General features: G+C 46.9%; 1 protein-coding gene across 2 annotated transcripts in view; it reads left to right on the top strand.

The window, feature by feature from the left end:
• The window catches only part of CNTRL (centriolin), a 1008983-nt gene that overhangs the window by 537783 nt on the left and 448996 nt on the right, over positions 1 to 22204 (top strand). For both annotated transcript variants that reach the window (XM_078641873.1, XM_078641874.1), the window contains 3 exons: positions 8511 to 8627; positions 9275 to 9419; positions 11931 to 12073. In XM_078641873.1, coding sequence (XP_078497999.1) covers positions 8511 to 8627; positions 9275 to 9419; positions 11931 to 12073 — 405 coding nt within the window. The remainder of the gene's footprint in view (positions 1 to 8510; positions 8628 to 9274; positions 9420 to 11930; positions 12074 to 22204) is intronic.

Raw genomic sequence — 22204 nt, 5'->3', positions numbered from 1 at the left:
AGAGAAGCAGTGGTGACGCGGGGCTCCCATGCCCGAGGGAGAGCCCCGCGGTGGCGGCAGAAGTCCGGAGTGGCGCCGATGCGGTGAGTGGGGCTTGGCGGGTGGCGGGTGGCGGGGGGTGGGTGTGTCTCTGTGCGCTCGTGTGTGTGTGTATGCGCTCATGTGTGCGCGCGGCGGCGGGGTGGTGGTGTGTGTCTCTATGTGTGCGTGCGTGTATGTGCACTTGTGTGTGTGTCTCTGTGTGTGCGCTCTTGTGTGTCTCTGTGTGTGCGCTCGTGTGTGTCTGCTTACAAGGAGCTAAAAGGGAGACAGGAGATGGTGAACGCGCGCGCGACCTGATCCGATTCCGCCAGGCTGCGCGTGCACATGTCTTGTCTCCCTTTCAGCTCCTTGTAAGCAGAGCTGACAACAATAGGTCTCGCTGCAACAGGGCTTTGCCCTGTATCGCAGGGCGACACCTAAAAATCTCCCAACTACCTGAAAATGAAATTGAAAATTTCAGGCAGGTGGAGCACAACAATCTTCCACACAGACTAAGCGGATTCGGCCCTTGAACAGTTTAAGGGAATGCAAGGCTACAGAACATTCCCTGGGACTTTCTGCCCCCACCAGACAATTCCACCAGCAATGTTGCCCTCTCTGTAGTTATTGTTCAAATTTCTAGTTTTGCAAATGCCAGATCCCTCCACTAGCTCATCAGGCCTTTCACCCTTTGTGAGAAAGTGCCAACTTTCTTGCATTGGTATGCCCCGACTTTTTTCTGAACTGCTGATATGCTTTGGCTGAGTGTGCCCTGGGTTCCTGCCAACCAGGTACCCAGGGCCTGTGTTCCTTCCCTAAAACTAAGTTACAACGAAAACCTAATTGGCATCTCTGGCCACCTGTCAGCCCCTAGTAAATGGTACCCAAGGCATGGTGACCAGAGAAGACCCCTGAGGGCTACAGCACTTATTGTGCCACTCTCAGGGGCACTGTACCCTGACACCCACACACTGCCTTTGCAGGCTGAGTGTCTGAGTACATAACCAAACAAAGAGTCGACATGGCCCACATCCCTGTGTGCCATGCCCACAGAACCCACTGCCCTGGCATTCCTCAGTCACCCCTCTAGCTGGGCGCCCTATGCCAGAGGTGTGGGCACTGGTGCATGAGCCATGTGCCCCTATAATACCCAGGGCCATTCCTGGGCACTGTAAGTGCAGTGATGCCATTAAGAGTATATGGTGCTGGGAGGTTGTCATTACGAACTCCACAGTACCATAATGGCTACACTGAAGACTGACAAGTTTGGTACCAAACTTCTCAGCACATTAAGCCCGCACTGATGCCAGTTTGGGATTTAATGTAAAATGCACCAGAGGGCATCTTAGAGATGCCCCCTGAAAACCTAACCTATAATCCACGTCTGGGCTGAGTGGCTGCAGAGGCTGCCACACAGCAGACATGTTGCTGGACCCCTGGGTAGGAGAGCCCCCGCTCTCCTGGGCCTGCAACAATGCACATCCTGGGTGAGGTGCTAGGTCTCCTCCCCCAGGATGGACAGGGGGAAGCTTCAAAGGCATGCCGCCTCTGTGAGTTTCCCCATACCATTTGCTGTACCCAGCAACCAGTCCCCACCAGTTCTAACCCCCACTCTGGCGGGAAGACTGGCGGGCGGGAAAAACTACGTCAGGAAGAGGGGGGGGTGCCAACCTTTGCCAACTCCACCCCTCAGGTGGAGAAGGCGAGGTGAAGCACGACCTCGGGCTCCAGCCATCTTGTAGATGGGGAGCCCTGCCCAATCCCAGCCAGGCTCCTGCTCCCCTCCCACAGGAGAGGAGCAGGCTAGGGGGTGTACTCACCCCAGGGCAGGGACCCATTGGTCCCTGACCTTGCCCTACCTGTAACGCCCCTAAATGTAGTATTTAGGGGCTCCCTGAACCTTCCTTCCTCAGATCCCGATAGAAAAAAGAAGATCAAGAAGAAGTAGACCCGCCGTGCAGCTGCTAACAACAGGACAACAACAACTGACTTGGGCCCAGCCCTACCGGCCTGTTGATCCTGGAACCTGCTCCTGCTTAAATCCGGCGACCCCCGCAGAGAGCGACCTTGGGACACCCAGAGGACCTGCCTGCTTTGACCCTCTCGATGATTGGGACTCTGCTGCAACAACCCACCTGGTGTCCACCAGGAAGCTCCGGACCAGCCCACTCTGCACCAGCCGAGCCAGGTCCGGGCGAACCCGAACCAAGACCACAAGGACGTCCCCCCAGCGACTGGGACCTGAAGTCCAGTGCCCAAAGACCCTCCTCGACGAACCAGCCGACGCCTGCAGACTCAGAACCTGGGGCCACCCCAACCGCGACCAGCAGAGGGTAAGCTTTTCTGATGCCCAAAGACACCCGGCGCCCTACAACCCCCTGTGCCTCCCTTTGAGGTACCTACCTGTGCTCCAAGATCCCACTTACCCCTCGAAGTGCTGGTCGCCCCTGGAGAGTCTCCATCCCCGAGCCTGCAGCCTTTGTTCCCTCTTCAAGATCCTCATTGGATAACATTGAGCGCCCGACGGCTCAAAAGCACCCTGCATCCAGCCGCCCGAGTGCCGCTGGCTCTGACCCCTTTGTCCTATCCTACTTCCCCCTTTGCCCTGAGCAAGTGACCAGGAGCCCAGCTCCCAGAGCCGCATAGCCTGCTAGCCAGCAGCCACCAACCGAAGGCCCCCTTTCCCTCATTGGATATCATTGGGCCTACCTACCTCTGCACCCGGCCGCCCTTGTGCCGCTGGGATTGAACTAACTGTACTTACCTGACCCTGGGGGACCCCTGAGTCTATGCCCAGAACCTTAAATTCACCAACCAAGTACTCACCTGGAAACCGGTAATTCACTTACCTGCCGTTGGATAACATTGACCCATTTTGACTCGAAAATGTTTGAAGTGTGAAGTTTTGAAAACTGAAAATATTCCTATAAAATCAGCCAAAGTCCGAATTCCGAAGTACTCACCTGGGATCAGGGGAGAAGCCAGTACTGTACCTTTCAGCCCAGTACTGAACTGCAAAAGTAATCCCTAGCGAGTTTACTAGTAATCTGTATTTTCTCCATAGGAACCCATTGTCTGCTTTTCTATGAAATTTCTTCTGTGTCTACTTTTGAAAACTGCAAATATTCCTTAAAAATCATACAAAATACTGAAACGCAATTACCTACCTGTGTTGAGATAAGCCCTCAGCGCTGGCCCTAGGAGATCAGTGCTGGGTTACAAAAGTAACGCGATCGTACTTTACCTGCACCCTGAATTTCCTCTCATTGAATACCATTGTCAGATTTACATTGAAAAGTTTCTAAGTGTGAACTTTTAAAACCGCTTTATATTCATGAAAATTCACTACAGTAACTAAAACGTTTTTGCTAATCTGGTTTCAGCTTAGACCCCAGGACTGAATATAAGATCTAGTCCCGGAACTACCAAAGTAATCAACTGTACTTATATGTAGAAAACCCATTGAGCTCAATGCTAAAGTGTGTTTTAGGATTGTGTTGCTTACTACCAATACTGTAATCATTGTGTGCACAAACTTTATTGCTCCTTTGCAAAGTATTTACCTGAGAGTACTCATAACCAGAAAAGTATATTTCCATAACTTGGTTCTAACAATAAAACAACTATATCTGTGGATATAAAAAACAATTGGCCTGGAGTTCAGTCCTTGAGTGTGTAAAACCTTTTGCTGACTGAGTGTGTACAACAAATGCTTTAGACTGTCCTCTGGTACTGCCTTACTGCTCGACCAAGCTACCACTTTGGAGAGTAAGGTCAGTTCTGACTTTAATCTCTGTTATACCTCTGGGGTTGGTGGACTCTATACACACTGTACTTCATTCTAGTCCAGTATATATAGAGCCACTTTCCCACACCCTTTTTGTGGCTGAGGCTGCAATTAACAAAGACAACCCTGTGAACAGCAGGTGCAATGTGCTGCTCAGTTCTATGCCCCTCCTGCATCCATGGCAGTAAAACTGCTTTAGTGTGTCCTAACTGACACACAGCTACTTTGTTGGAGGCAGGAGCTGAAATTCCCTCCATGGATAGCAGACCATTTGTAGGATGCTGGCTCTTTATGTGATATATCATAAGTCAGATGTTACGTATAAAGAGTCCAGGAGTGCCCTTACTAGTGGACAGGGGCTTGCTATGCAATTATAAAGTACTCATTGGGGGTTAGTGTGGTCGAGCAGCCTTAGGCTTAACACAGAGTGCAAGACATTTGCAAACACACACTAGGATTAATAAATGACACCACTCAAGAAGGAGATCCATGAAAATTTGTAAAAATACCAAGTACCTTTATATATGTTTAGGCATCCGAGAAAAATCGTTCAGATAAGTATGTTTTTAAATATAAATATGGTTCATTTTAAAAAGTGGATATATAGTGCAGTTTCTGAGTTCTGCAATGTTATCCTATTGAAGAAAGAACAAGTTCTGCAAACAGGTACAGTACATCGATTTACAAGACCAATCTTCTGGAGTTAAGGTGAGTGGTGGGCATGGTCCACAGCACCAGCAGTACACCACCAGCGGCATGAAGGCGGCTGGGCGCAGGGTGCAAATCAGAGTCAGGAGCCCAATGTGTTTCAGTGGAGATCGGCCACTGAAAAAAGAGGCTGCAGGCTCTGGCTAGGAAGCCAGTCTGGCTCAATGAGGTAGTGGGCTCAGGTCTTTCGATGTTCGGGGATGGAGGGACACCTTTGGTCCTCTTCTCCATGTCCTAGAGGCTAGGTTTCCGTACGTGTCAGGTTTCTCCTTACCGGAGTAGTCGCGGTTGAGGGGACCTGTGTGCAGAGGCTGCAGGCGACGTTGGGGAGTCTAGGAGGGGTGGAACCACAATGCACATGAGCTCTGGGGGACCTTGTTGGCACTGTTGGTCTACTTCAACTCTGGCCAGAGGTGACGGGTGTAGTGGTTGCTTCAGGTGTCTGGTTTGGCGGTTCTGGAGGCCTTAGAGGTTTCCTGTTTGGATTTTCTTCCGAACAGGTCTGCTTTTCACGGAAGGTCTTGAGCCTATTTCGAAGGCAGGCAGTCTACCCAAGTTTCAGGAGTCTCAGCTGCAGGATGAGGAATGCAGACAGGCCCGCAGAGTTAGTAGTAGGTCAACTGCTACTTCTCTCTTCTCTGCTTTTGAGGCTCTTTTGTGTTCTCTCTCTTCTTAGATCATCAGGATCTGCTTCTCTGGTGCCAGGGGCTCCCCTAAATACTTAATTTATGCTTGTCAGGGAAGTAGCCAATGGGCTACTGACCCTTGTGGTCACTACCTCCCCTATATGACCTATTCCTGTGGGAATTGGGCGTAACCCTGCCCCAAAATTCCTACGTTTGCCATCACATAAATGGCTTCTTCTGAAAAATCGTGTCCACCTCACAGTAGCCCACCTTACTTGGTACTGGCCTGGAGGTGGCATGCCTTCCTGACTAGCTAATTTTCCTGCCTGCCCAGTTGTCAATGAGGATCTGGACTGTGAGGGTGACTTCCTCTCCTGTTGGGGGTGCCAGATTTGCATTCAGAAGGCGGCAGCTTCTTTGAAGCTCGCCCTTCAGAGGAAGCTAATCAGCAGGTCATCCTGTGGGAGGGTGTGTTACATCCTCTTGCCGGACAGGCCTTTGTTCTGGATCTCCTGAGAGCAAAGGCTCTCTCCCTAGGAGTTCAGAACGGTGTTTCAGGTGGCAGGCTGGCAGAAACCAGCCTGCAAGTACACCAAAGACTGGTAGGTTTTCAGGGGGCATCTCTGAGGTGCCTTCTGGGTGCATTTATTGATAAGTCCAACACTGGCATCAGTGTGAGTGTACAAATATGAGATGTGTGATACCAAATGTTGGAAATGTCCCTTTTTGCAGGGTCATCCCTAAACTTTTTGCCTTCCTCTTGTATTTTTTCTGACCTGTTGTTATTGGTTTTATGACTCTGGGCACTTTACCACTGCTGATCAGTGCTAAAGTGCATATGCTCTCCCTATGTAAATATGACTGTGAATTGGTATATCCCTGATTGGCTTATTTGGTTTACCTGTTAGTCCCTAGTAGTGTGGCCTGTGTGTGCCCAGGGCTGGTAACCCAAATGCTGCTGGTGGGCTTGCAGCGCTGGTTTGCTCCACCCACAGAAGTAGCTTGTAAAGTGTACCTCAGATCTGCCACTGCAGTGTCTGCGTGCAGTCCAGAACTGCCATCTTGGCAATGAAGTGCCCACACTTCCCAGCCCCTGACCCTTCCCTTAGTATCATGCCAGTCACCCCTATGGTAGGTGCATTGTGTGTGTAAGGTAGAACATGGCTTCATATGTGTAGCATGTCCTGGTGGTGAATCACCCTCCTTTTTGTTTTTCACTGTTCTCCATAGGCTAGAATGGGCAGACTGGCTATTACATCTTATAGTCCTATCTGACTCAGGGAACATGGTGGAAATTCGAGTTTAGTATGCCTGAGCTCAGAATAATAAAATACATCTTTTAGTGAAGTTGGTTTTAATATTCTATGTTTGAAAATAAAACTTTTAGAAAGTAGGTATTTTCTTGCCCAAGCCTCCAGTGTGCTCTGCTGTTATGTGTATTGGCTGTCTGGGTTTAGAGGGGCAAGGCAGGTTGAGTCAGAACTGGGTTGATTAGAGAGATCTGCATTTGGAGTAGGGGAGGGGTGACCCTTTTAATCTGAGCAGGGCTGTGCCTGGCAAAGTGAATGCTGGCTCCACCTCCTACTGTGTGTCTGATAGCAGACCCCCTCTTTCTGAAAGGAAGGATGCAGCCTGGTAAATAAAGTGCTCCAGGCCTGAGCAGAACTGGTTCTGCCTGGGTTCAGTGACTAGAGACTTCTGAGAACAAAGACCTTTGGGGTATGAATATCTGTGCCCAAACCCCTGATTTTGGTATTGCTCCTGGATGTCAAGAGGAACCTCTGTCCGTGTTACTGAAGGAATCTGCAGGAGAGGACTGTCCTTGTGCTTGTATGCTGGTTCTTGGATTGGCCTGCAGTAATTCCCCTTGGACTTGGAAGAAGAGGGAAAAGGACTTTTGAGAGACTTTTATTTTGCTAAGCAATCACCCAAGGGCTAGAAGAGAGCTAGCCTCCTGCTGGAGTCACAGGCACATCTGACTTCCCCACTAGCCTCCTGATTCCTCCCTGTGAGGATTTCTATCTGCAGGTGAGGCCCCTGTGAGTTCCAGGGCCTCTAGTTCTACTACAGAAAAGAGAGAGCTGAAAATTGTTGCTAACGCCGTTTGCGAGCGGCCGCAACTGAAGAGCGTAAGAAAAATCCACGCGCTGCTGCTGCCGAGTGCTCGCAAACCAAAGATCATCGTATCGCACGCTTGCGGGCCCCAAAGCGCTCGCTAACCTCAGATCATCGCAGCGCATGTTTGTGGGCTTTTCGAAGGCTGGCTGGCCCCGGATCATCGCATCAAGATCATCGCTGCGCGGACGCCGTGCGTCCCCCATTTTCCCCGCATTGCACCCGGATCCTCGGTCCCTCACGTCGCCATTTTCTTTCATCGCAACAAGATCGCACACGCCACAGGATCAGCACATCATTCTCCCTCGCGGCAAGGATTCAACTCATCGCTGGCCTAGCATGAGGAAATCTGTCGCTTTGTCCCGCACGTACCCGCAGCCGGGCGCATCATCCTCCCTTGCTGCAAGGCCTAGCGTGGCCTAGCGTGGGGAAAAAAGCTCCTTTGCGACATTTTGTTGGTTTTGCTACGAAATCCAGGTACTTTGTAAGTAAAACTGCTTTGAACTGAGCCCCTATTTGAACACTTTGAACTCTTTTTCCATCTTTTCAAGAGTACCCCCCTTTTTCAGTATTGTGGCTTTTTACCTTTATTGGTCTTGTGTTAAGTCTATATATAAAGATACTTATTTTTAACTACTTGTGTGGTGTCCCTTTGTAGTGTCCTTCACTGTGTTACTGTGTATGATCATAAATGCTTTACAAACTGCCTCTGAGATAAGCCTAGCTGCTCGTGCTACGTTACCACAGGGTTGAGCAGGGGTTATCAAAGGGTGTAGCCCCCTTACTCTGACTTAGGAAGAAGGGTCCCTACTTGGACTGTGGCCAGCCACTGCGAACTAGAGACCCCCATTTCTAACACCAAACATCCCTATTTTCAGTGAAGCCTTCATGTAGCTGGGGAACTTGTTTTCACCAGTGTTTAGCATGTTTTAAAATGGCTTCTCCGGTCACTTGTACTGGCAGTAATAGGACTGGCCAGCACAGGCGCACATCTGCTTATGTTTGCATTTATGTGTGGCTCCGCTCGTCACTTTTGGAGGTGAATGACCTCAGAAGTGGAGCCACCTGCTTTAAATAGAATACGTTTCCATAGACTTACGTCTGAGGAATATTCACAAGGGGAGGAATCTTTGGTTAGAGTATCCACCACAAAGAATGTTACCAAAAGTAGGTAACTTATTCATTGCAGCTTTTAATGTAAATATCCACATTCTATAGCCTCCTCAAGATAGCCTTTCTTTTCTTTCCTTCAGGAGTTACAGGAAGTGGAGCAGTTTTGTGCACAGGCAACTAAGGCTTCTCGAAACCTTACCAAAGCTGAAGCAGAGATAGAATTACTGCAGAATATTCTAAAAAAGAAGGAGAGGCAGGTAAGAGAATTGGAAAATCAATGAAGGGTGTTTGCTTACCTGGTCTCTCAAGACTTCTGACTAATTTACGGGATGCTTGTATCTTCCATTAAACTAACGACATGAATGACATGATACTACAATCGGTTATACTCCTTGAAGGTTTTGACCAATAATGTAAGAATCATTTTGATCTCAGTTGGATTAACAGAACTCTCAGCAGATATGCACATAAATCCATATAGATTTCTACACATATGCCTAATCCAACAAGTTTTCCTTTGGTGGAAAATCCTCTTGGTTATGGGTAAAGCATCTGAACTGTTTTTCTTCTTTTCTCCACCTCACTCTGAAAATATTTATCCCAGTATCTAACCTCCATGCCATCCAGTTCCGATGTTTGAATAGGGTGAAAATATCTAAAGCAAATGATTGTGAATGCCCATAAAGTTGCACATTTACCACATTTCCTTTCGTCATCCATTGTTGTTCCCTAGGAGGAGCTATGTTCCCACACCTAAATTGATCACAATTATAAATGTAAGTGCAGCATATTGTACACCTAACTGACCTTTAGTAGCACAAATTATTCTCTGTAGCAGACTGGCATTTTACAATAACTGATCCCCATTGAATTGTCAAATGTGTCCTTTCTTATTTTTGCCTAGTTCCAGGAGGAGATGGGAAAAGCTGATTCGGGATTGGTTATGTCAAATGTTCAGCAATTTGAGATTAGCAAATTGAAACAAACCATGGAGGCACAGAAGTCAGAAATGGACCGCTTGCGACACCTGTTAGACCATGCAAGCGCAGGTGAGAATATTCAGTTTAAGAAATGCCATTTGTAAGCTCACCTTTTTAGTGCCTCAAAATAGTGAATTATCCCAGTGAGGAGAATGGTAACAGGTATTTATAATTCACACATTTGCACATGATGCTTTTTGTCATACGTTAATTAATGGTTTTAAATTTCACTCTGGTTCAAGTAGTATTAATTACAGTGTACTCAGATTATTATTTTTTTTAATGACAATGTTATGTCTAACATTACATGCATTGACAGTAACTGTAGAAATCTTGCCTTAGTTTGACCCTATTTTTGTTGCTAGCTTTTCACCTCTGCTAACCAGTAGTAAAGTGCCTGTGCTCTCCATTTTAACCAATTCCAATTGGCGTCCTCCTAATTGTTATATTTAATTTGCCTGTAAATCTCTACTGTATGGTATAAAATGTATCCAGGGCCTGTAGGTTAACTGCCACTACTGGTCTGTGGTACCTAATGTGCCATCGCTACAGCGCCAGTGTAAACATGCAATCTGCCCTACCATCATAGCTCTGTCAAAATAACCCTTTTGACTGTTTAACACCTCCCTTTTGAATAATGTTATGTTACCCTTATGTAGGTTTTATAGCCCACAAGTTGGGTGCATGGTATTTAAAAGTAGGACAGTGACTACCACCCAAAAGCTATTTACACAACATTAGGTCTTGCTCTCCTATATAGAAAACCAGAGTACAGATTAAAATACTAATTCTGTATTTTAGGAATGAGACCAACTAGAAAAGCAATAAAAAATGTTTTAATAATTATTAAAAATCCAATTCAATGGTGATGTCGTGTTTTTAATGAATTATAAGGAAAAGTAACCTTTAGAAAGTTACCTTAACCTAGCTTGATACTCCTGGAGGCTAATTTGCATTGGCTCTCCCTCCTCTCTCAGGCAGTAATTTGACTTGAATAGGTGTGAAATGCCTTGCAGTGGCAAACAATAGGCTGCGCTGAATGGGCAAAGATTCCTCCTCTGTGCTGCACAAAATATGCAGGGTGGGGGCTGCAGGCATCCTTTTGACATTACAGTGTCAAATTCTACTTAAACTGGTCTGTTGGTTCAAATGCAACACTTGGGGCACGCTTGAAAGGCAGAGCACAGGGTGCTAACACAATTCTTGTGGATCCACTGTCTCGTTGCTGAAGGACTCTACTTTTGTCCTACCATATGTCTGTTTCTCGGTTTGTTGTGGGTACAGTGGCTGCTTCAAACTGTATTTTACTTTTAGATGTGCGAGGGCACTATGATTACCAAAGCACGCTCAACAGACACACCATCAATCCCTGAATGCTCGAGTTTAGACTTTCTCCATCTTGAAAATGCCCAAAGGAGGTTCAACCTGAGAACTTTTCCCCATTATTTAGGGTGTTCCCGGGAGCCATTCTCACCTGCTTGCTTATGGTAGGCATAAATATGGCACCTCCAGGCACTTTATGGACTTGGGAAAGATCAGAAGAGGACTGGACCTGCTGTGTGTGACCCGAGAGGAGCGCTGAAGGACTGGACCTGATCTCGTATCAAGGACAAAGAAGTGGCCTCTAAGGTCACTTAGTTGACCTGTGTGGCCACAGGGAGACAATTAGCTCAAAAGTCCTTTTCCGGGATGTACCCAACTGACCAGGGACAACTGGACTTGAAATGTACCCTGCTATTGGCCTCTGTCTGTCATTGCGTAATGTCTAATTACCTCCTTTGAGAACCATGGGGGCTTTAGAAGTCTACTCCTGTGGTGAATTGGGACTTGAAAGACTAAGTCAGAATGTTTTTTTTTTTACCAAGACGACATGGTTGATTTATCTGACTCACGCCCGGTCACGGTCAGCCGCAATTTATACCTAGGCTCTAGTCCACTGTGACCCTTGACTATCATTAGCGCTATGTGCTTTTTTAGCATTATATCTACTTAAAACGTTACGAACTTATATCTTGAGCACCCTCAAATTGGATTTTTGTAATTTTTGTGTCATACATTTTACTCTAATTCAGTTTGAGATTTTTATTGTTTTGCATTTCGACTTTATTACTGTTTTGGTTCTGCCTAAATACTTTACACTTTGCACAAAGTTAAGGCTATCTGCTTTATGCAATCACTCCCATAACTACTAGGGGATTACGTTTAGGTTAATTTAGCAACTTCGAGGCTTCTCCCTGACAATGGTTCAAGTTCAAGTTCAGGCATTTATAAAGCGCACTACTCACCCAGAGGGTCTCAAGGCGCTGGAGGGAGGGAATACTCATTTAGTTGTGTAGTTACCATGACAAAATTATCCAATTTCTTGCAGCAGCATATAACCTAATAGATGCCAGAGACTATAAAAGTCATGTTTACTGTCTTTTATGTACGTACAGGGCCATCATTTTTCAAGAGCAGCACTTCTTGCATTATGTTAATCTTGATATGCCTTTCATTTGTGGAAGACAAAATTTCGAAATTTGGATTGTTTCATTCATTTAGTGGTTTATAGTGTAATATCAGAATAAATATTATTTTCAGATAATGTAGGTGGAATAGAGAACCTCCTCCGTGAGATTGAGGCCTTGAGACATGCCCTGTTTTTCCAGAGTGATTACATCACTGGTATGGCAGATCCATTCAGGAGAAGAGGTTATTGGTACTTTGTGCCTACACCATCAAAGGCAAGTATATCTTCATGGTATGTGTGGCTGTAGATACATATGTTCTGCATACTCCTGTCATCTAGTTTTGCAACTTGTTTTTTCTTTGAATGCATTTTTTATGACGCTAGATTATGTAATGGTTTAGTGGAAGAAATACAAGTTTTAAGTTTCTTTGTGAAAAGCAAATTATGAGGGCAAAAAATTCCAAAGTTGAGCGATCAAAATGGGAAAGGCATTCCCTTCATAGGAGGATTTATAGAAAAGTTGCAGAACTGATAGATGCACTGAAGCCAAGAAAAATGTACGAGGGGGAGAGTAACTTGTGATAATGGCAATTAAAAATTCTAGAAGCATTTCCATGCAGACATTTTCATACTAAGGAAAATGTCTGAAATTGGCTTAGCTTTAGTGAAGCGAAATTCTGCTTGATGTTTTAGTAGGTGTTATTTGGATATATCAAGCTATAGTTCGTTACAGTAGCCTAGCCTGGACTCTATTAATATTGCTACTGCTTTTCTTATACCTTACCTATTATAGTAGGAAGAATTGGATCAAGGTTACGCATATACAGGGTGCATGAGAAACAACAGTTTAGACCTGGATATTCATTTCGTGCTTGATATATATTTTGATGTTGAGGCCTCCAGCATTGAGACTGAGTTGTGGGAAAGAGCCTAAGGGATGCAGGGCCAAACTTTAGAGGTTCATATAAAATAATCCTTTCCCACAATAAGGATTTCTTCTTTTTCTTTGTCAATTTTCAGACAGTTGCTGTAGTCCATCCAGTTCTTCACATTGCATAGACAATCTATTAGAGCATCAGGATTGGGATTGGTTCCTTTGAAACAAAATATTGACTGCGTATATGTAGAATGTGCATTCATAATTTTTAATTAGGTGATCAAGAGGTAGAATTTCAACATTGAAAAGCTGGGGGGTAAGAATTGAACTCTAGGGAACCCCACATAAATGAAGGTGATGTAAAAGTTTTAAAAAACACTCTCAAATCTGTTTTAAGAAAAAGAGGAAATACACATTAGAGCAGTTCCTGTCATACTGCAGCTGTCAAGTCTAAAGATCAATCCATTGTGGTCAACTGTATTAAATGCCGTTTATAACTTTTATTGTTTCAATCAGCAGCCATGCAGCGGTCACACAAGTGGATTCAATGTTTTTTGTATGTGAGAAGTCCACTTGTGTGCTATCAAGTAAGCTGTTATTGATAATTGATTTGTGACCAGACTTTCTGATTTTTTGCTATGGCTAGAGCTAATGGTACTATAAATGGGCATAGGATCTGGATTTGTCATGCTTTTAAAAGATAGTTATAACCGCTCCATTTTTCAATTCAGCTGGGACTATGCCACAATGTAAGTAGAGATCATCTGAAGAATGGTCTTTCTTAATTGAAGGATTTCAGTATAGAATCTTTGGAGTAATTGTATAAATGTGGGAGCCTGATTTAAATTTGATCAAAAATTGGCGTAGCTTATCCAGTGGTACATTTTTAAACATTTGCTAAGAAATTAGGGAGGGCTTCCTGGAAATAATGGCTCAAGGCATGTGAGCTGTAGATCACCTGCTGTGCATAGCCCGCCATCTAGTGTTGGGTTTGGATGTTTGCACTTTGTTTTTGTTCGAAGAAATCTTTTCCAGTCACCAGGTAGGTGACTTCTTCTTTTGGTGATAGTGCGCATGGGCATCGACTCCATTGTTAGATTGTTTTTTTTTCCGCCATCGGGTTTGGATGTGAATTGCTGTGCTCCGGTTCGGCACTGTTTCTCGGGTTCTCTTCTATACGCAATTCACTATCCTGGACGGTATTGTTTCTTGACCGTGTTTACTATTCTCCGCGTATCGTTTCGAACCAAGTTTGTTTGAACGGAAAACTCATGGAGGGCCATTGGTCCTACGCGCGCCTGGCTCGCTAGCAGTGGATGGAACCGACTCCATTCAACCTCTGTCCCAAGTGTCGCGCCAAGTTTCTGGGCTCCGACCTGCACGAAGTGTGCAATATCTGTTTGTCCCCAGAACACGATGAGAAAGACTGCGACGTGTGCCAATCGTTTCGATCGAAGAAGACGCTCCATGACAGTCAGGCTCGACGTCACGAAATGCAACAATAAGGCGGCTCCGTACAGAACATCTTCGGAAAACATTCCAACCAAGAACACACTCAAGGAGCTGAGGAAGAAGAACATGTTTCCGTGTCCGTGTCCGTGTCCGAAGCCAACTCTGACATGGAAGAAGAGGAGCAAGTTTTGCAGCGTGAATATTTCTGGATTCACTATGCGGTGCATATTCCGCAATCTGGTGGTTGGGTCCGGAATCGTAGTCTTTCTTCTCTTTTTTTTTTTTGTCGTAGCCCAGGTGGGCGTCGACGTCCCACCATTTGGTGTACCTTCGGCGACGTCGGCGTGCTTCCGGCAGAAGCTACCACCCTTGGGCGCCATCTTCAGATTCTTTTTTCCGCCGTTGGGTCTGGATCGTCGCGTGAAGCTCCAGAAGTTTTGGAGGAGGAAAGGAGAAAATATAGCAAATCTTCAACAGAGAAGACCTGAGAAGATCGGGAGAAGAGGACCTTTACAGAAGAGACGATGAAGAAAGGAGAGAATTTCGAAATCTTCGATGTCCTTGGAGGAATGCGCACACAGGGGGCCCCCTGAGCGCAGGGATGTACAAGACGCCCTTTAAATTCTGCAAGAACTGCCACCACAAGTTCGCACAGAAAGACCAACACCCAGTCTGCAACCTCTGCCTACCTATCGACCACGAGAGCAGAGACTGCAACGCCTGCTCCATCTTCAAGCCGAAGACACTCCGAGTTCGAGAAAGACAGAGGACGGCTCACCACACAATGCAGGGCAAGGGCCAAGCCCCGACGCTTTACGAACTTGGCCTCTCCACCGTCGACGAGGACAACATCGCCGAAGGCCCAGATGACTTCACGGTTGCTGAGACCGATAAGAAAACACCTGATAAGGTAGGAGAGTCTACGACCCCGAAAACTCCCACAGGGCCTCGAAAACCAGAGGCAGACTCTCGAAAGTCTGAGCCCAGAGCCTCGAAAGGAGCACCGGCGCCGAACAAATCGACGACCGAAGCTGCATCTTCCGAAAAAGAGCCCAGCGGATCCTCCAAGAAGGACTCCCGGAGGCCGAAGACCAGCGAAAAGCAAAGGTCATCTAAGCAGGCCCCCGAAAAAGGGACTTCGACTTCTACTTCGACGTCGAAAGAAAAGGAGCCGAAGAAAGCTTCGACGTCGCCGCCGAAAAGGGCGGCCGAAACGCTCGACGTCGAACAGGCCGCAGAGATGCAGAGAAAGAGGCTTGAGGCCGAAATGGAGAACATCCTTCAGAGAAAGAAGGATTTCGATGAAAAAATGAGGAGTTACAAGATCCCCTCCAAGCCGACATCGAGCGTCGCTGTGGTACAGGAGCTCGAGGAGTTCGACGTCGAAGAGCCGCCGAAAACTCCGGAACCTTCGGAGCACGAAGAGGAGGAAGACCTCTACTACACAGAAGGGGATTACGGGGAGCAGCAGTCAAGCTACGGCTCGGGTTCCTCGACGGCCCAAGACCAGGATATCGAGGCCGAAAACCCAGAGGAGGCGGTAGAAACATACCCCTCGAGGCCTTCACCACCGGATGACATTGGGGCATACAATGAGGTGGTCAGAAAGGCGGCAGCAGCTTATGGAGTTAAGATGGAGGAGGAGAAGCCAGAAGCAGACTTCCTGCTCGAGACATTGCTCCCCATACAGACAAGAAGTCAGTTCCTGCCCATGCTCAAGTGTATCACAGACCAGGGGAAGGAAGCCTTCAAGGATCTGGCTACGTGCAGATCAGTAACGCCGAGGACGGAGAAAAAATACAAATTCTCCTCCCAAGACCCGGCTTGCATCAAGGGATCCGTCACAGCAGATTCTATAATCGCTGCAACGGCCAGGAAAAGGGCAAACGTCCCAACAACGTCTGGACCCCCACCTGACAAAGAAAGCAGGAGGATGGATCTAACTGGCAGGAAAATTGAGAGGAACGCCGCAGCACACTGGCGGATGGCGAACTCCAAGGCACTCCTGAATAGGCATCAATACCAGCACTGGGATGAGATGGGACAGTTGCTCAAGCACCTCCCGGAACAATACCGTGAGAGGGCATCACACCTTGTAGAAGAGGGGAAGAGCATCGCCAATTCGTGCCTGAAGACAGCCTTGGATGGGGCAGAAACATCCAGCAGACTGATGGCTATAGGCATCACTGAGAGAAGGCAAGCCTGGCTCAGGATATCAGGCTTCAAGGCTGAGGTCCAGAACAACATCCTGAACACACCCTTCAACGGGGAATCACTGTTCGGAGCCCCAGTTGATGAGAAGCTCACCCAATTGAAGAAGGACATCGAGACAGCAAGGTCCATGGGGGCCCTGCAGTTCAGGGGGATGAGAAGAGGCACCCCTACGCGGAGGCCGAACGGCAGAGGTGGAAGTCAGCGAGGAGATTCTCACCAGAGTTTCCACCAGGGGCAACAGAGTGACAACCAAGGCCACCAGGGCCAGCAGAGGCAAGGCTGGAACTACCAAAGCAGGGGCCAGTCCTTTCGGTCAAGAGGAAATGGACGGGGCCAGAGAAGGAGAGGCGGTGAACAACCACCCTCTAAGTGACTTCACACGGGAGAAGGTGCTCCACCACCCAAACCCTCCGGGGGAGGAGCACGGAAGAACAAAGAGGAGAGGGCTACACGGACAAGACACAAAGGAACATGTAACGCCGGTAGGAGGAAGATTAAGATTTTTTCTCCAGGAGTGGAGAAAAATAACAACAGACAAGTGGATACTCAATATTATGCAGTTCGGATACTGCATAGAGTTGGAAAAGTGGCCACCAAACAGAAAACCAAAGAAAAGACCGCACTCGGGAAGAGAGCTGCAACTACTTCAAGAGGAAGCCAAAGAACTCCTCCTCAAAGCGGCCATCGAAAGAGTCCCTTTCAAAGAACGGAACAAGGGAGTGTACTCAAACTACTTCCTAGTGCCAAAAGTGGACAAAAGTCCAAGACCCATCCTGGACCTACGGTTCCTAAACAAATACGTCAAAACTCAAAAATTCAAAATGACGTCCCTACAAGAGGTCATCCCACAGATAAAGGCAGGGGACTTCTTGTCCACCATAGACCTCAAAGACGCGTACCTGCACATCCCCATGAACAGGCAGCACAAGCACATGCTAAGGTTCACAGTAAACGAGGATCACTACCAATTCACGACCCTCGCTTTCGGCCTAAAGTCCGCACCAAGGGTGTTCACCAAATGCCTCGCGGCAGTGGCCGCACACCTAAGAAGAGAGGGGATACACGTATACCCCTACCTCGACTACTGGCTGGTAAAGGCAAGCTCTTACAGGACATGCAAAGAGCATGCAGAACAGGTGACAAGAACACTAGCAAGCCTGGGTTTCTCCATACACTGGGGAAAATGCTCAATAGAACCAGAGCAAGTGAAGATCTTCCTAGGAGCCCAGATCGACACCGTGCGATGCAGTCTTACCGAGCGAAAAGAGAACGCTCAGCCTACTGAGGGAGAAACGTCACTACCAGAAGGGGCGATCTCTGACAGTGAGGACTGTGAGCAAGATCATGGGGATGATGGCATCATGCATACACTTGGTCCCCAATGTACGCCTACAGATGAGACGACTCCAAGAGTGGCTACAACAGCAATGGTCACAAGCTACAGGAAGTTGGGAGGATCTAGTCGTTGTAACGCACAGGGTGCAGGAGGAGATAAGGTGGTGGACCAGGGAGAGAATAACAGAAGGAAAACCTCTAACACCACCGGACCCAATAGTGACCATCACCACAGACGCATCCCAGAAGGGGTGGGGCGCACACATGAACAGGCTCAGAGTGAGGGGTCTGTGGAGCCCTACAGATGCAGTCAGGCACATCAACTACCTGGAACTGAAAACTGTGTTGCTAGCCCTCAAGGCTTTCCAGAAGCACCTGTACAACCAGAAGGTGCTAATACAAACGGACAAAACCACAACGATGTTTTACATAAACAAACAGGGGGGAACTCAGTCATTCCCTCTGTCAAACCTGGCACAGGATATCTGGAAATGGGCTATACCACTAAAAATAGACCTGCTAGCCATACACCTGCCAGGGAAGGACAATGTGGAAGCAGATTGGCTCAGCAGGCAGACTTCAGCGTCCCACGAGTGGGAACTCAATACTCAGGAAACAGAGAGACTATTCAGGAAATGGGGCACGCCAACAATAAACCTATTTGCAACACACCGGAATGCAAAATGCCAGTACTTTGCATCCAGGCAACCAGAGGCACTATCCCAGGGGAATGCCCTATGGATAAGCTGGTCGAAAACATTTGCCTACGCTTTTCCCCCGATACCACTGATCCCGAGGGTTCTCAACAAATGCATGAAGAGCAACATGACGCTCATCCTTGTGGCACCACAATGGGCCAGACAGACCTGGTTTTCTCAGATAATGGAGATGGCGCAGGGGCCACCACACAAGTTCCCAAAAAGAAGAGACCTACTCTCCATGGAAAACGGAGAAATCCTACACCCAGAGCCAGAGAGCCTCAACCTCTCAGCCTGGCTCCTGAGGACTTAGAATTCGCACACCTAAAACTACCAGAGAGCACCCTGCGGGTGCTACGAGAGGCAAGAAGGCCCAGCAGATGCAAGTGCTTTGGGGAAAAATTGAAAAGATTCACTCAATGGTGTTGCAAGAAACAGCTCCAAAGGAAACTGACCAAGGAATCCACGGTGCTAAGGTACCTAACGCACCTAATTAAGGCTAAGCTAAGCTCATCCTCGCTGAGGGTGCACCTGGCAGCGATTGTGGCATACACAAGAGGAGAAACAGGGAGAAGTTTTTTCACATCCCAAGTCGTAAAAAGATTCCTGGAAGGAGCTAAAAGAATAGCGCTGCCAAAAAGAATGCCGCCACCGGCATGGAACCTAAATGTGGTACTGACGGAGCTCATGAAAGCACCTTTCGAACCCATCCACAAAGCATCACTGCAAATGTTAACAATGAAGACTGCCTTTCTGGTAGCAATCACCTCGCTACGGAGGGTGAGCGAACTGCAGGCACTCACACTGCAAGAACCCTACATCCAGATACACAGTGACAGGGTCGTGATGAGAACAGACCCACACTTCATGCCAAAGGTGGTGTCAAGGTTCCACATGAATCAGAGTATTCAGATACCTAGCTTCTTCCAAAACCCCACTACAAGCGCAGAGAGGTCACTCCACACCCTAGACGCTAGAAGGGCTGTGATGCACTACATCGAGAGAACGAAGGAACAAAGGAAAACAAAACAGTTCTTCGTATCCTTCGCAAACAGTTACATGGGCAAACCAGTCACTAAAAACACCATAGCGCGATGGATCGCACAGACAATACAATTCTGCCACAAACAAGCTGGCCAGGAGCTAACTGGAGGGGCACAGGCCCACTCCACCAGGAAGAAAGGAGCAACAATTGCCTTTCTGGCCAACACACCAATCCAGGACATATGCCTGGCGGCAACATGGGCTTCAGTGCACACTTTCACTAAGCACTATTGCTTGGATGTACAGATGAACAAAGAAGCACAAGTAGGACAGAAAGTGCTTCAACATATATTCAGCAACCAACGCTCATCTTCCACCCAACCGCCACAAAAGTGAGGAAAAGCGCTACAAAATCTATGCACAGCATAGTGAATCCAGAAAGATTCACGCTGCAAAACGCATAGTTTCTTACCTGTCGGTGTAGTTTTGCAGCTTGAAGATCTTTCTGGATTCACTAGCGAACCCACCCGCCTCCGCCAGAAAGATGAGGCTGGAGAAGAAGGTGGAAACACATAGAAAGAAAGAAAGTTGAAACTTAGAAGATACGTGAAAAGAGACGTGAAAACAATTACGTTGAAAAAAGGATTAACAAACAAAGCCATGGATTCACTACAAAGACAGAAAAGGAGAAAGAGACAGAAAAATAATCCGAAGATGGCGCCCAAGGGTGGTATCTTCCGCCGGAAGCACGCCGACGTCACCGAAGGTACACCAAATGGTGGGACGTCGACGCCCACCTGGGCTACGACAAAAAAAAAAGAGAAGAAAGACTACGATTCCGGACCCAACCACCAGATTGCGGAATATGCACAGCATTGTGAATCCAGAAAGATCTTCAAGCTGCAAAACTACACCGACAGGTAAGAAACTGTTCGTTACACCGGGTCAGCATACCGTGAGTACAGGAACTCCCTTGACCCAACAACCAAAACCTAAAAAGGCTCTGGTCCTTCCTCTGCCTGCGGGCCAAGGTCGGCGCTGAGAAAAAGTTTTCAGGCCCAGCACCGAAACACAAAGAAAAGCCTGCCGGCTCGGGATCGAATCAGCCCCCTAGCGGCACCGAACTGAAATCCTCGGTGCCAAAAACCAAGCATGTCCATCCTCCATCTTTGTCCAAGCCTAAACATTCAGTACCGAAGATTTTGGAGCCAAAACTCTCGTCGCCGAAAACTACAATTAGAGAGAAAAAGATTCCAACAAAAGATTTTCAGTCCGATGTTCCACCTCCAGATCCAAAACAAAAAGACCTGGTTATCAACCCTGATACTGGACATATTCATGGCAAATTACCTGAAATAAGGTAATTGGCACATCAGGATGAGCATCATATACCTCTAAAGAAAAGGAATATGGGTACAAACCCATCACCACCTGATATTCCACCTCCTTCACCTACTAATCCTCACCTACTTATTACCCCCAATAATTCACCACCGCCACTATCTCCTGACCCACAGGATGATGGGGATGACAACAGGCCACAAGATGCTGATCCATGGGAGGATTATAATACTGATCCACATACAGACACTGACTCTGATTTGTATCAATCTAGGCGATCACCTCCTGATGACAATGCAGGTTATATTGAGCCTCTTAATAGGGCTGCTCACTATCATGGGGTGGAATTACATAAAGTAATTTTAGAGGAGGACTTCTTATTCGAGACATTAAGTTCCACTCAAAAAACAACACACACTTTACCAATGCTTAAGGGGATGCTTAAGCATGTAGATGTGGTTTTCAAAGACCCGGTCAGGGCAAGAATAATCACGCCCAGGTTTTAGAAAAAATATAAACCAGTACCTACTGACCCTGCTTACATCAAAGGTCAACTGCCTCTTTGGTGGTCCCTAATGCTCGTAAAAGAGCAAATTCACAAACAACAGGTGAGCCCCCTCCTCCTGATAAAGAGTCCTAGCTAATTGATGCCTCTGATACAGACGATGAGGGCTGCCCGTCGTGCTGGAGGATAGGAAGAATCTTTTCCCAGTTACAAAAAGGTGAATATTAAGCCTTTTGGAGTCAATAGAAGGGCAGTGAGAGGAGGCGGCAGGCCCCTCGGTTTTCCCCTTTTAATTTATAAAGAAACCCACTTGGAGCCTCGTGCGCCTGATGCCGGAGGAATGACTTACATGATTAATCCTTGAAGTGACCAGATCACTGACCGCACCTGATTAGGACCACAGTGCCACGAATAGGAGCCCCATGATGGTTGCACACAGAACCTCCAGTTAGTGGGGACGGTTATAATATCACATTTTGCTCAGGGGTCGAAACGTCGACGCTTTATTCTCAAGTGTTGATGATCGCCCAGGATAACAAACTATTGATTAATCACTCACTGGGCTGATATTTCTTTTTTCTTCCTTCAAAACTTCGCACTGTGTTTAGATATAATTTTTCTATGTTGTATATGTCCATGTATCTTGTGGAATGTGTTGTGACATGTAAATATTTTAATGTTTGTGCACTTTGAAGTCCTAAATATTAGTTCCAAAGAACTGTTCTGTGTGTATGTAAATATATGTACTAAAATAGGTTTACACTTACTGATAAAACAAATATATCGTGGAAATAATAGAAGAGTTTTGCGTTTTTGGTTTGGATTACGGTACATCGTGCCTGCTCATTTGTTGATTATTCTCATCCATTTGGAGAGACATAATTGCTTATAAATAATTTTTGATTTGTAAGAGTGGCAGAACCACTTCCCAGGCAGCTAATCACTGGTGCATTGCCAACGCCCAGGCTTTGCTAACCATATATGATAGAGCTCATTATG

This window comes from Lissotriton helveticus, chromosome 5_1 (genome assembly GCF_964261635.1).
Source record: "Lissotriton helveticus chromosome 5_1, aLisHel1.1, whole genome shotgun sequence".
Lineage (NCBI taxonomy): Eukaryota > Metazoa > Chordata > Amphibia > Caudata > Salamandridae > Lissotriton > Lissotriton helveticus.
The sequence above is the reverse complement of the archived record's forward strand: the minus strand, read 5'-3'. Positions and strand labels throughout refer to the sequence as shown.